Source organism: Asterias rubens, chromosome 5, assembly GCF_902459465.1.
Source record: "Asterias rubens chromosome 5, eAstRub1.3, whole genome shotgun sequence".
Lineage (NCBI taxonomy): Eukaryota > Metazoa > Echinodermata > Asteroidea > Forcipulatida > Asteriidae > Asterias > Asterias rubens.
The window spans coordinates 22,045,916-22,060,445 of NC_047066.1; the positions used below are offsets into that span (position 1 = coordinate 22,045,916).

Genomic DNA, 14,530 nt, shown 5'->3' on the forward strand with positions numbered 1-14,530 from the left:
AATCGTTTACGTAGTTCTAAGCATGCGCGCATCATCGAGAACAAGTTTTTGTTCAAGGAAATGTTGTTGTTTTTGTTAATAAATATTTTCACAAATTGCTTTCTTTGTTAGGTTTCTTCTTCACCCCCATGGTGGTCATCAGTTGCACATCGGTCCTGTGCAGTGTGGTCATCCTTAATCTCCACCACCGAGGTAGCCACAAGCCAGTACCACGATGGCTAAGGCATTTCACCTTCCGTTGCCTTGCCCCCATCCTATGCTACCACCGTGGCCCCGAGACCCTCTACGTCTTCAATAACAACTGCCCCACCAGATCATCTACAATCATTGAATCATGGCCTCGCACGTCTGCGCACAACATACGTGAGTCCTCATCAGACGGGCCGGTATCACCACAGTCTGGTCACTGCAGTGGTGAACACACGCGTAGTAACGGTGATAACAGCCATGGTGATGGGGAAACCATACACATGAACAGTTTCTGTGACCACACCAACGGGAAGCAGTGTTGCCACGACCGGTGCGTCGGGGAACTTGTATCCACACTAGAGAAGCTTCACGCCGTTCGGGAAGGGTCCTCAAAGACTGGTGACGAGACGAATGAACGGACCGTGAGTGAGTGGCAAGAGGTTGCGATAATTCTCAACAGGCTTATGCTACTCATTTCCGTCGTCACCATGTTTTCATCAATAACCCTCACCATAACATTGTTCCTTATCAATGGACTCATGCCTAAGGAGTGAAACAGCACTCTTAGAATTAGTAAATTTCTTATTTAATTTGTATTATTGATTTAATTAAACGTGACTTATACAACATCGTACAAAAGTATCTGGGCGGAATTTCAAAGAGCTGCTTACAGCAGAAGATAGTACTAAACGATTCCACGCTTTAGCAGAAATGAGCAGGATACCAGTCAAAATCGCACATGTATGTGTCTGATTCCACAGGAATGTTACATAGTATCCACCCAGATCCAGATCCATGGTATGTTGGCTGGTAACCCTACTCCGGTAAGCATAATTATATTGTGCTTAGCTACTTTGTGTGCTTAAGCGGTTCTATAAAATTGAGCCCACTGAAATTGAGCCAAATTTTATAGCGCTGCTATGCTTAAACTCTGAGCAATTCGTGCTTTCTGTTGCAAAACAATTTGCTAAGGTGTAACAGTTTCAAATGTAAAGCAAGAAAATTAGGCCATTTGCCTTCAGTATTGGATTTGCATTGTGACGTCATTCATTTTCATGCAGTAAGCGCAGGAAGCTTAGCATCCTTTTTCGTGTGCTTACGGTTAGCAGCGCTTAGAAAGAGAAATCGCACAGTAAGCACAAAATCGGCCGGTTAGCAGCTTTATGAAATTAGGTCCGGATTTGAACCAGGGAAGGGTTCGTGTGGGCCATACTCGTGTCTGTGTCAGCTTGACCCTTTTTGATGTCAACAACCCGAAATCAGAGTCAACACTCTTCACTGACGCAGATCCCGGGTCATTGACCCCCAAAACGGGTCATGCTAATGGTCCATACGACTCTTACCTGTATCAATTCTGGAACTTTTAAAATATGTATAATATTTCAGTGTGTTCTAATGTATTAAAGTAAATAAGTAATCATAAAAATGGCCGTCGGCTGTGACTACACTCGGCGTTGCTACGAGCCGTCTTCTATGCTGCCTTTTTCTACTATTCCCATCCAAAGAAGCCACAAGTCTATTCGCGTGTTATCATTTGTGTTCCCTTCGTTGCACTAAACACAAAATGTAGGTTTGATAGTCCCCCATGTTGCACCAATGTGAAATTATGATGTAGGAGGAAGATTTACAAGAGAGGGGGCGCTCTACGCATTTCGCCGCGTGGGGAACGGAATCTCGCGGAGACAGAATCTAATGCCACACCAGTGTGATTCTGTCCCCCTGAGATGCTAGCTGTCCTCCACACGGCGAGCTGTGTACAAACATCTTCTGAAAGCACCCTATGACACTGATATCTTCCAGCGGCTTACCCTTTACACAAACAGTACCCAACCTGCTGGTCATTTCAATTCTCCCCAAGCATACTTCAAACGATTGCTGTTTTTCAGTTTTCATGGAGTTTGGATACTCTCCTAGTCTCCTGTAGTTCAACAAGTCTTGATTTCAGATCTATCTCTATTATGCTCAGAGGCATCGAAAAGGTGCTTCAGTATTAATTAGAAACTCGAGTATTATTTTTTGAAAAAAATTGTAATGACTGTATTCGTTACACCTGTGCTTTAAGCCTAATGACTTTTTAAAGGATGTACAAATCATTGGTAGTGAAAGTCAAATTTACACAGCAGTTAACACATTTTTTGTAATGAAATTATCATTACATTTTTAGACAAAATATTAGTTTTTATCTCGCGAGTCCCTTGTTAAAACAGTGAAAATATGAAGGTGTTTTCACCATTTTTGTCTCGTGACTCCGATGACCGATTGAGTTTTTAAACTTTCATCTTTGAAGGACATTTGTATGTATTATTATTAGGTCACACATGTGGATACTGGTTTAGTGACGTTACTATAGGAGACTTTTTAGAACGCTAGGTGGCAGCAAAGTTACCATTTCAGTTTCCATTACGTTGTTCTAAGCACGCGCACATCCAAGAGCAACGGATTTACCTAGTATGTCTGCTGCCACCTAGCGTCCAAAACGTCAACCATTTACCAATACTGTACCATTTGAATGTACCATAAACCGTTTGTCAATAGAACTTTTTCACGGTGCGGCCATCTTGATTTTGTTCACTCAAGTTCACGTTAACCAAACCGAGGCTACAAGTAGAAATAGTCTGGTTCCTTATTGCGCTGAACTATGATTCATTGATGATTTATACAGGGAATATTTTTTCCAATTTTGGAAACATGATAAAGGTCTATGATATGAGACTTTGGAACGGCCATCTTGATTTTGTTCACTAAAATTCACGTTAACCAAACCGAGGCTACAAGTAGAAATAGTCTGGTTCTTTATTGCGCTGAACTATGATTCATTGATGATTTATACAGGGAACATTTTCCAATTCTGGAAACATGATAAAGGTCTATGATGTGAGACTTTAGAACACTAGATGGCAGCAGACTTGTAAATGTCTATAAGCCACTTCGGAATGTCAGGGGCGCACGTCTGTTACTGCTGCTACTGACAATACCCGCTGGTATTGTCAAAAGGTTTATGGGAGATAAACAAAATCCGTTGTCAGCAGCAACAGACATGCGCAGCTGACATTCCGAAGTGGCTTATTGTAAACGTAGTTTTGAGCAAGAAGTGCACATAACAACGAGGAATGGGTTTTGCCAGGTAAGTCTGCTGCCGCATTGCGTCTAGACTTGTGGACAAGTCGTTAAATCGGCCCACGCGCTCAGATAGTCTAGTTGTGGCGGAGCTCTCGCGAGATCACTGCTCTCGCGCGAACTGATGGCTCCCCGATTTCTACTCCTCATCGAGATCACTGCTCTCGTGCGACCTGATGGCTCCCCGATTTCTACTCTATGAGGAGTAGAAATCGGGGAGCCATCAGTTCGCGCGAGAGCAGTGATCTCGGGGGAGCTCCGCCACAACTCGACTATCTCGCGTGGGCCGATTTACCGACTTATCCACGTCTACATTGCGTCCCAAATGTCACTCATTGTCATGTTGGTGTTTAATACTGTGTGGTTGCAAATTAAGATTGTGGATTGAATGTAAAACCAGTGGTGCCTGTCGCTAATAATGAAAGGCTTGAAACTCTTATAAAGCAAGACTTTTGATGACGTTAGGTCTCGCCAAGTAATTCTGGCAAAATGTTTATAATCATGTGCCCCTGGTCGGCAAAGTTTAAATACTTTTTTTTATTGCTTTTACGTAGACCACTTTGCTTAGTTGTTATGTGATCAACGGGCTGATTTCACAAAGAAATCTGGCAGCAGACGAACTAGGTGTACATAAAGTAGTTTTAGTATTTAAACAAGTAGTTATTTGGAATGTAAGTGGACTGATTAGTGTTTTCAGCCCTAATTTTGGTTTTCCAACATGTTTACTACCAAAAAGTGCCCTAATAGACCCTTCGCATTGGCCGACATCTTTGATGAAACGCATGCGTGAAAGGCGTACACGTGTTCACTTTTCCATTGTGTTACATCAAAGATGGCGGTCAATGACGTCACGTGCAATCCATTTATTGCCAATTTTAATTAGCTTTTTGCAGATGGTGGGACACCACAGGAGTGCACTCCTGTTCAATTTGGGTGCATAAGATTGTCCACTTTAACATCTATAAATGCCTTCGAGTGCGAGCACCGTTTCTTATAAACAATCTGTGCACATCCCGCGTGTATTTTGAACATTGGATGGGACCTTTTAAATTGCGTGAGTTTGTTTCATTTTACGCGTTAGAGCAATAGGCCCACATGGGACCAAAGTGATCCAGTGTTCAAAATACGCCCGAGACTTGCTTTGAATGAGAGCAATGACCAAAATAATGGGAATTTCTGCTTGATAAACCAAGTGTACGCTCTGCAAGATAATTATATCCCATACGTGTAATATTGAAGTGTTAAGGAAATGATAATTATAGTTAGTGTTGAGATTATTTCTAGGAATCATGACAAGGGGCAATGACCCAGCTCTTTAGCTGGTTCACCGTTTTCCAATTTCAAATGTATTAAGAATTCAGTTGAACTGAAACTACTGAGAAGATTACTGTTAAAGACAGTGGACACTATTAGTAATTGTCAAAGTGCAGTCTTCTCACTTGGTGTATCTCAACATATGCATAAAATAACAAACCTGTGAAATTTTGAGCTCGATCGGTCAACGGAGTTGCGAGATAACTATGAAAGAAAAAACACCCTTGTCACACGAAGTTGTGTGCTTTCAGATGCTTGATTTCGAGACCTCAAGTTCTAAACTTGAGGTCTCGAAATCAAATTCATGGAAAATTACTTCTTTCTCGAAAACTAGATCACTTCAGAGGGAGCTGTTTCTCACAATGTTTTATACCATCAACCTCTCCCCATTACTCGTTTCCAAGTAAGGTTTTATGCCAATAATTATTTTGAGTAATTACCAATAGTGTCCACTGCCTTTAACATAACAAGTTGTTTTTTATAAATTTGGGGAGTCAGTCTTTTGCAATTCGCCTTTTTGTTGTTCACTGTGCTGTAAAATATTTACTTCCAAGTCCTATATTTGCTGTGTTGGCTTAAAGGCCGGGGATTTTTTAGGGCGAATACAAAATTTGAAAACTCATTAAACCTATTCAAGCAACTTAAAACGTATTAATATTTATGATTAATAATGTAGGATAGGCCCATATGTAGATATACCCCCGTAATTGGCAACGTGCAGAACTAAATAAAATTGTCACATTTTGTGTTTCGTGTAAAAACTTTCTTAATGTCTCTTTATTTGTGTTTTCTGAAAATAATCGCACATGTGATGACAGATCCATCTGATGATGACGTAAAACGTTCCTTCACGACGTAGGCTCCAGCTATACGCCTCTATTAATATACATGACGTCATAATTCTTACCCAAAATGAGGCTATGGGCGCGCTTCCCCCATCACAGTGATTTAAAATGAATACTAATGCTTTGCAAAATCGCACCAGTGCGCGGTAGGCCTGCTCTAGCGGATCCGCGCGTAGCGCGGACTCCCGCTAGTGTCAAAAAACTTCGATGCCTTTATTCACCACTTGAGGGCGCTAGGCAACAATAACAGTCTGGATTCCATTTGAAACAGAATGGTTGTGGAAATTGAGAGATTTTTCGGCTGTTATTTACTTCTGAATATTAATCCTGACTTTAAAGACCGAACCTACATTGGTTACACTGTAGACCCTAGAAGAAGGATTGGACAGCATAATAAAGGGAAGCAATTTGGAGGAGCTAAACGCACTCATGGACGAGGACCATGGTAAGTTGAATTTTTTCGAGACGTCGAGTGCGTTGAGTGAGTTGTTTGGTGCAGACTTTGAAACCTTGCGGTTGCGCAAACTTCAGCCTCCTCTGAGCGCGCAGAATTGATGGCCCTAATTTAATTTGTGATTGTGAATAAGCCTGCGCACCAGATATTCCACGCAAATTGCAAGCCTTGCGCAAATTCGGTGCTGTCAAAAACATCTTTTTTTTTACCGCCTGTTGCAGTGTCGAACCATGAATCAAAAGTCATTTATATGCAACTTTGTATACATTTTATTCCACATACTTTTTAAAAAAGAATCCTTGAAAATTAAAAACATAAAAGGGGTCTTGAATAATTTAGAATTAGAATTAAATTAAACCAAATAACTATTATAATAAGTCAAAACAGCCATGTGATCCATTCATTTCAGGAACTGGGCAAGCAAGCCTAAATTTAGTTGCAATAACGTAACCCTCCTCCCGCCGTTGGGACTCCTAATGGGAGGAGGGTTATGTTATCGCAACTAGCTTAAATTTAATACACGGCACCCTCACATCAGGTAATTTTATGCCGTGCAGTTCATGTGCTTGATACTTGATAATGATAGTTATCCTCCTGAAACTTCAACTGGTAAACTTTACAAGGAGGTCAGTAGAGCGTCGTTTAATTTATTTTATTTTTTGTCAAGCTTGACGAAATGTAGCGCCCAAACTTCATCCACACACGCAAATTTGCCGTACGCAAATTTCACTCTCAAAGGCCATCTTGAAGATTGCATGTGCCTTGCGCTGGTGGCTAGTTTGCGGTAAATCCCACCTTGAAACCGTGTACATTTAATGTAATGTGGACATTGTGTTTTGTGTCAACCTACAAAAAGTACCCAGACCCTATAAAGGCAGTGGACACTATTGGTAATTACTCAAAATAATTATTAGCATAAAACCTTACTTGGTGACGAGTAATGGGGAGAGGTTGATAGTATAAAACATTGTGAGAAACAGCTCCCTCTGAACTGAGGTAGTTTTCGAGAAAGAAGTAATTTTCCACGAATTTGATTTCGAGACCTCAGATTTAGAATTTGAGGTCTCGAAATCAACCATTTAAAAAGCACAAAACTTCATGTGACAAGGGTGTTTTTTTCTTTCATATTTATTTGCAACTCCGTGAACCAGTCAAGTTCAAATTTTCACAGGTTTGTTATTTTATGCATATGTTACGATACACCAAGTGAGAAGACTGGTCTTTGACAATTACCAATTGTGTCCACTGTCTTTAAAGTGTCACAGAAATTTGTGATTTTTTATATTAATTTTGTTCTTCCTCAGGGAAATGGTTCTCATTGTGTACGGCTTTCCGAATAACATCTCAGCATTAAAGGTGAGTCCAATCTTGTTGCGATAACGTAACCCTCCTCCCGACTACGAAGCCAAATGGTAATGAGAGTATTGTCACAAAACGGGAATTCGATCCAACACATACAAATTTGACAGCTGGTCACCAGATTTGCCCAATTTTCACCAGATCTTTACCACTTTTTAAAAAAACATGACGCAGTTTCTAAGAACACAAGCCTTCCCTAAATTGCAATTAGTCTGACCGATGGTAATTCAGGCCTCGATTAAACCACAGAACCCACAGCAATTGCTGTGATGCCCTGTGCTATTGCCTTGGTGCCCTTTGCTATTGCCTTGGTGCCCTTTGCTATTGCCTTGGTGCCCTTTGCTATTGCCTTGGTGCCCTTTGCTATTGCCTTGGTGCCCTTTGCTATTGACTTGGTGCCCTTTGCTATTGACTTGGTGCCCTTTGCTATTGCCTTGGTGCCCTTTGCTATTGCCTTGGTGCCCTTTGCTATTGCCTTGGTGCCCTTTGCTATTGCCTTGGTGTCCTTTGCTATTGCCTTGGTGCCCTGTGCTATTGCCTTGGTGCCCTTTGCTATTGCCTTGGTGCCCTTTGCTATTGCCTTGGTGTCCTTTGCTATTGCCTTGGTGCCCTTAGCTATTGCCTTGGTGCACTTTGCTATTGACTTGGTGCCCTTTGCTATTGCCTTGGTGCCCTTTGCTATTGCCTTGGTGCCCTGTGCTATTGCCTTGGTGCCCTTTGCTATTGCCTTGGTGCCCTTTGCTATTGCCTTGGTGCCCTTTGCTATTGCCTTGGTGCCCTTTGCTATTGCCTTGGTGCCCTTTGCTATTGCCTTGGTGCCCTTTGCAAAGTTCCAATACAAATTTACATTTTCCTTGTAGAGTACCCCAAACCAGAGGAAAATTGGTGTGCCTCTTTCAATTCAAGTTCTGGTAATTCTTAATGATTCCACAGTTTGAATGGGCGTGGCAGAAACCGAAACTCTCCCGCCGTCTCCGGCATGTTCCCGGTAAGCGCAAGGATGAGAAGCGTTTCATTTACGACCTGCGTGTTCTGTCTAACATGCTGAAGACTGCTCCATGGAGTAGGCTACCACTGACCATACAATGGCTGAAACAGGAATACATGAGGGAGTTTGAGGACGGGCTGCAGCCGCCGCCACACATGCCTATTGCATTTGGACCTGTTACTTCAATAAAGGTAGAGTTGCTCTAGAATTGCAAAGTTCTGTGATTTTGCATCGAGTCCAACGCATTTCTGAAACCATCTCCTTAGGAGTATGCAGCAATGGTAACCAAATGACTGCACAGATAACTAATTACTCAATCTCTTCCATTAGATGCATTCATCAAAAAAGAAGAAAGGCTCACCGAGGAAGAAGAAAGCAAAAGATGCAGGAAGTTCCTCGGACATGTCGGAGGAAGTAAGCCAAGATGCAGCACAGAAGGAATCTGATGATATGATTAGTATGACTCAGACTGTCCATAAACGATGTGATCTCTGCATCAAACGAATACAGGTAATAATAATAAGAAGAAGAAGAACAACAAATTCCGAAATAGCGCATTTCAAAATAACTCTCAATGCGCTTTACAATAGTGCCCTGGGCATTGGGGCAATAACATTCCTTTATCTTTCTCAGCTCCCTGGGGAGTATACAACCTGGGCAACCATAGCGCTCCAAAGGCTTTTTCATACACAAAATCAACCTCTACCCTCACAGGTACCCATTTATACCCCTAGGTGAAGAGAAGCAATTATAGTAAAGTATCTTGCTCAAAGACACAAGTGTCACATTATTTGGTCTCAGCTGTCGATTTCACAAAACTCTTCCTAAACTTAGGATTAATCTTATGACTTAGGACGAGTCCCAACCCTGCACTGTAGCATGCAGACCTTAAGATTAATCCTAAGTTAGGAAGAGTTACTCGACCTAACTCGAGATAAGACAAGTCCTAACTCTTTGTGAAATTGACGGCAGAATTCCTATTGTAACTTATGATACCTTGTTGGTACATGTAGATACGTGCGCTATATAAGACTTGGGTATGATTAATTACAGGATGTAGAATCCTCGCTAAGCTGCGTGCATCCAGCCTGCTCTATGATAGTACACACTATCTGTCTGGCGACTAAATTCCTCAAGCGTTCATCAGAGACTGACCAGCTGCTACCAGTGGATGGGAACTGCCCGGTCTGTAAGAATAACGTCTTATGGGGAGATCTCATACGGAAGAAACAAGGTTGCTACTCCAATCTATCTGCTTCAGAGGTGAGTTTTAAGGCTCTTGATCTCGGCCCAATTTTATAGAGCTTCTTAACGACCAATAGGAGACTTTGGAACGCTAGGTGGCAGCAGACTTACCAGGTAAATGTCCATTGGTTACGTCGTTCTGAGCATGCGCACATTCCAAAGAACAATGGATTTTACCTGGTAAGTCTGCTGCCACCAAGCGTCCCGAAAGTCCCCTATTGTGTGCATCTGGCCGCCTAATTTTCTTGCTAACCTGTGAAATACACTTACTCTTAAGCAAAATTTTACGCTTGAAAATGTGCTTGCTGTTGAGCAGGGGTATGAGCTTTGCCCCTGTTGCATGACACACAGAGTATACATTTTGTGTGGCAAGTCTTTGGTAACAAAATAACATCTGTGAAAAAAGTTGGGTGCAGCAATTTGCATTACAAAAATTACTCCAAAGGCCTTTTTTCAATGGGGTTCGAGCCCCCTCTGCTCCTTACCCCCCTCTGCTCCACCCCACCCCCCATCCCCCAATGTCTTGGCCCCCCTCAAATGCAAATGTTACACCACTGCAACAGGTATATAAGCTGTCATGTACAGTATATAAATTAATAATTAAGGGAAACTGACTGGGACAATTTGGGGTTGGACAAATAAAACTGGGACTAGAACCTGTGACCTCAGGATTAATGGTTGATTCTCTACAACCTGAGCTCTGGCCCTATTATTGGCAGTCTCTCTATTTTGGTGGTTAGGCACTCTGCCCAGAACAAGCATGGAGATTGTTGAGACTGTGGCTAGATATCTCGATACAAGGTGCGTTGGATTAACTTCCCTGTGTCGACCCCGCGGTGCTCATTCGGGTGAGCTCCTGACAAGAGCTAATCAAAATGTTCACTCACCCTCTCGTGGTGACGTCATGCACCTGGGGCAGCCCCAAGTGACCCGTTCCACAAATAGGGCACTGGGGGCAGACACGGTTGAGCCCCCGACACGGTTGAGCATACAGAGGGCAGATGAGGGTCAACCCGGGGAAGCTAATCGAACGCACCCCAAGTAGAGTGCTCACACATTAATCTGGAGGTCGCAGGTTCAACTCCCTCTCTTGTAAATATTTTTGTTCAGCCCAAAGTCATATTTTAATTATGTTAAATCCATTTTGTTTCTATAGAATGAAGATTCAGAAGACCACTGGGCTGAGGATCTAAGACTATGATCTCCGTTTTGAGAAGAACGGGGGCTGAAACGATCAGTATTATTATGAAAATATAAGCAGGTAGGAACTACAAACCCACTCCATGTGCCAGGCAATAAACCCAACAGCCGAGTTCACATATTGCTAGGATGAATTCTATCTCCACTCGTCCAAACTTAGGATGGGTTCATTGCGTCCTAACGTCTATGAATACAGACCTATTACTCAAAGAAATTTACGTGGCAGTATTTTCTGCTAAACACTAGCTCAATGAAATTGGTTCCTGATTCAGAAGTAATTTACACTTGCAGTACAAAATTTTAACTTAAAACTCAACATAAATCTTTATTATGAATCTCCATGTACAATTTCTACTAACGGACAAAATTAGGGGAAACGTCATGCAACCAAATTTGCCAAGAAAATGATGGCGGCAACTGATTTAGCCTTGATGTTTGATATAAAATGAATTGAATTTTTCAAGCCTGGAATTACACGGAGGCCTCAGAGGCTATGACCTCTGTTGCCCTGGTCTTGGCCTTGGTGCCCCTTCAAACGTTTTTATAGACTTTGAGATATACCAATGGAAGTGCCCTTGGCAAAAGTGAAAATGGCCTTGCCCTCTCAAAGATGAACTTAATTTTAACTTATAATGGCCTCACACACTAACTTCACAACAATCAACTTCACTATTATTTATGTGAAAAAAATGTAACAAAGTAGTCCCGGAATATTGTATAGTTTGACCCACTATAAAATAAAAGGCTTTTTGCAATATTTTTCAAGTTCTTTTTCTGTATATACGTACTTCAGTGATTTAATTTAAATACTTAATGTACATATTTAGCAGTGTTTCCCAAAAGTGCAATGTTGCCATTCTATAAATTGAATTGAAGAGCTTTATAATGACTGAACATTTTGTAGAGCCATTATTTAAAACATTTCATCATGTAGAATTAAAATACCGAGTCAAACTTGTCACACAAAACTATGAATTTTTGCATCAACATATTTTCCATAGATGGTTGTTGCCTGTTATTCAAAACACTTTTTCTGTTAGGAAATCTAAAGTAGAATTTGAACATTTTATACATTTGTATTTTTTTCAATTGTATAACTCCACATTGTAACATGAGATTTGATTCTTCTTTAAAAGTTTAAAAGGGATAATAATCTGACTTATGATACACAAAATAAAACTTCAAACGATTGGAAATCTGATAATACATGCTGCAGTGTGTCATTCTATGTATCAGGAATAAAGAATATATTGTTTTTACCCTTACACCCAAGTGCATAACGCACTGTCTCGGTACTTTCCCCCACAAAAAAATCCCCAGGCAAGTCGACTCCATTTGAAACCATGACCTTTGCATTGCTAAGCATTGCCTAATTTCATAGAGCTGCTAAGCACAAAATTTCCATTTGTCGCATATTGCTTATTACTGGTATTCAGCTGTTGTTTGTTTCAACCTGAAAATCACATGGAAACTTGGTTGGTAATCCTGTTTTTATCAAGGAAGACATTTCATGCATAGCAAATTTGTGTGCTTAGCAGCTCAATGAAATTTGGCCCAGATGTCATACCACAAGGCCACGGAGGTAGCAAATTTGGGGAAAGTACCAAATATACAGTGCTTAATACACATCTGTGTAAGGATAAAATTAAATTATATGTAGACAAGTTTAGTCATTTCAAATGTTTATAGAACTGAAGTCCAGTAGCAGCTCTATGAAATTGGGCCCAGTTATTGACTGTCATGTGGCGCATACACACACATGCTTCAGTTGTTTGACCTCTGTGATGGTAGCCAAGATAATTGCCAAGTCCATGTCCGAAGTTGTGGCTACCTTTACAGTCAATTCTAAGAGTGTTCTTGAAGATGATCTACTGTAGATGAGGGCTGCCCTTTTTGAAAGAAAGAAGCTGTCTGGTAACCTGGCTACTGTTATGATGTTATAAGCAGATGGCAACAGGCTTGATGGAGGTACCACCTTGATGACGCCTCATATTAGCCTCCTACCTCAATGAGGCATGAGGTACCATGCCTTGCACATCGGGGCACAGCAACTGTCCTCTGGTGGTAAGGGGCACTTACTATGAAGCCTTGCAAAGTGCACCGCAGCAAAAGCTGTGGGCGCCATGGGTTAATTCGAGGCCTGAGGTACCCCAATAAGTTGAAATCTCTATGAGCAATGTCACTGATACAGCATTTGTAGTAATCAGAAAGGTTTATTGATGAGGTTTATTTGGAGGGTATGGTGTTGTGAGTGTGAGGTCCATTCCAATAACCCTCACACCATGTAGAGAAATGCCTTTAGTTTAAGATGGTACACTGCAGCATGATTACCAGTCGCTCATCATTCATCGTCGCCAGCTTCGGCCAATCTCTTTACAACATCTCCCTTGATGTCGTTCCATTGTTTCTGTGAGGAAAATAAAGTATACAATTGAATATTTTTGTTGTATAATTGGTAATTGTCAAAGATCAGTTTTCTCACTTGCTGTATCTCAACATATGCATAAGATAACAAACCTGTGAAAATTTGAGCTCAATTGGTCGCCGAAGTTGCGAGATAATAAGGAAAAAAAAAACCCTTGTCACATGAAGTTGTGTGCTTCTAGATGGTTGATTTTGAGACCTCAAATTCTAAATCTGAGGTCTCAAAATCAAATTCGTTGAAAATTACTTCTTTCTCGAAAACTATGTCACTTCAGAGGGGAGCTTTTTTTCACAATGTTTTATACTCTCAACCTCTCTCCATTACTCGTAACCAAGTAAGGTTTTATTCTAATAATTATTTTGAGTAATTACCAATAGTGTCTTTAATAAAGAGAGTGATATAAATCAGATAAAAGTGTTAAGTTTATAAGTTTACTATTGTAACGCACAGGTATGTCATTTGTACATCACTATTTAGTGCAGTTTGGCATGTCGGTGACTCAGTGGTCTTGTAGAGAGTCGTAGGTGGTGGTTTGGCATGTTTGTCTGACAGCCGGGTTTTTTACCCAAAACTAAAAAGTCCAAGTGTCGTCATTATTAGTTCAGGGTACTAATTTAGTTACAAACAAAGTATAAACGTTACAAAAACAAACTCCAAATAAAAAGCGAGTATCGAAGTAGTAGAAGTCAAGTTACTCACTCGTCGTATGTACTCAACTCAACTCAATCATCCAAATTCAAATGAAATATTCTGAATTATGAAGTTAGAACTACAAATAGGCCTACATTTACAAACGTGGTGGCAGGATAAGTAAATATTTCTCGTCACTTTGGCCTACCTCTACTACTTCAATTTGTTTTACACAACACAGCACAATTTAATGATTATAGAATAGACCCCAATTCATATTGTTTCATTATTTTGCAAGACTTAATTTTGGGCGCATTGGGCTCTTTCTTATCTGCGCTTTGTGCGCCATACACATTTTGATGCCAACAAGTTCAGAGAGATTGAAGCAGTTTCAAATGATTTTTAATCGTGTACAACTTACGCCTTTATTGATGTGATTATAAATTGCATCTCCTCCTAGATCGAAGAAGCGCTCAAAGAACACAGCACCGACAACTATCGTCAGAGCGAACGTAGAAGTTCGCTTGAAAAGTGCGTTATAAACTGATCGTGTGAGCGACATTTCTGTTTTTTTACCGGCGTTTTACAACTTTTACACGTAAGTCTGACATCCTATCTGAGCATGTGAAAAGTCAAGAACGGATAAACGAGGTACCCGACTTATTTTCTTGTTTAATTTCTCACCAAATGAGGGCGCTGTCCTCTTATGAGAACAGCGCCCTCGTTTGGTGAGAAATTAGTTAGTTGATTGATTGAATGTTTAC

General features: G+C 40.9%; 2 protein-coding genes across 5 annotated transcripts in view; both read left to right on the forward strand.

Annotated features, from left to right (window-relative positions):
- LOC117290693 (neuronal acetylcholine receptor subunit alpha-10-like) overlaps positions 1–3,386 on the forward strand; it is a 37,295-nt gene extending 33,909 nt beyond the window's left edge. For all 4 annotated transcript variants that reach the window (XM_033772219.1, XM_033772218.1, XM_033772220.1 and 1 more), the window contains one exon: positions 112–3,386. In XM_033772219.1, the coding sequence (XP_033628110.1) occupies positions 112–743 (632 nt within the window). In that variant the 3' untranslated portion in view covers positions 744–3,386. The remainder of the gene's footprint in view (positions 1–111) is intronic.
- A 2,341-nt stretch (positions 3,387–5,727) lies between these two features.
- Positions 5,728–12,128, forward strand: LOC117290951 (structure-specific endonuclease subunit slx1-like). Its single transcript, XM_033772533.1, has 6 exons — positions 5,728–5,910; positions 7,224–7,275; positions 8,212–8,457; positions 8,597–8,776; positions 9,320–9,529; positions 10,668–12,128. Exons 1-6 carry the CDS (start codon positions 5,738–5,740, stop codon positions 10,710–10,712), a joined length of 906 nt encoding a protein of 301 aa, XP_033628424.1. The 5' UTR covers positions 5,728–5,737; the 3' UTR covers positions 10,713–12,128.
- The last annotated feature ends 2,402 nt before the right edge of the window (positions 12,129–14,530 follow it).

Coding starts and splice junctions, on each gene's coding strand:
- LOC117290951 (XM_033772533.1), top strand. CDS start 5,738: ATGGTTGTGGAAATTGAGAGATTTTTCGGCTGTTATTTACTTCTGAAT. Junction 8,777..9,319: donor TCTGCATCAAACGAATACAG/GTAATAATAATA, acceptor GATTAATTACAG/GATGTAGAATCCTCGCTAAG. Junction 9,530..10,667: donor CCAATCTATCTGCTTCAGAG/GTGAGTTTTAAG, acceptor TTGTTTCTATAG/AATGAAGATTCAGAAGACCA.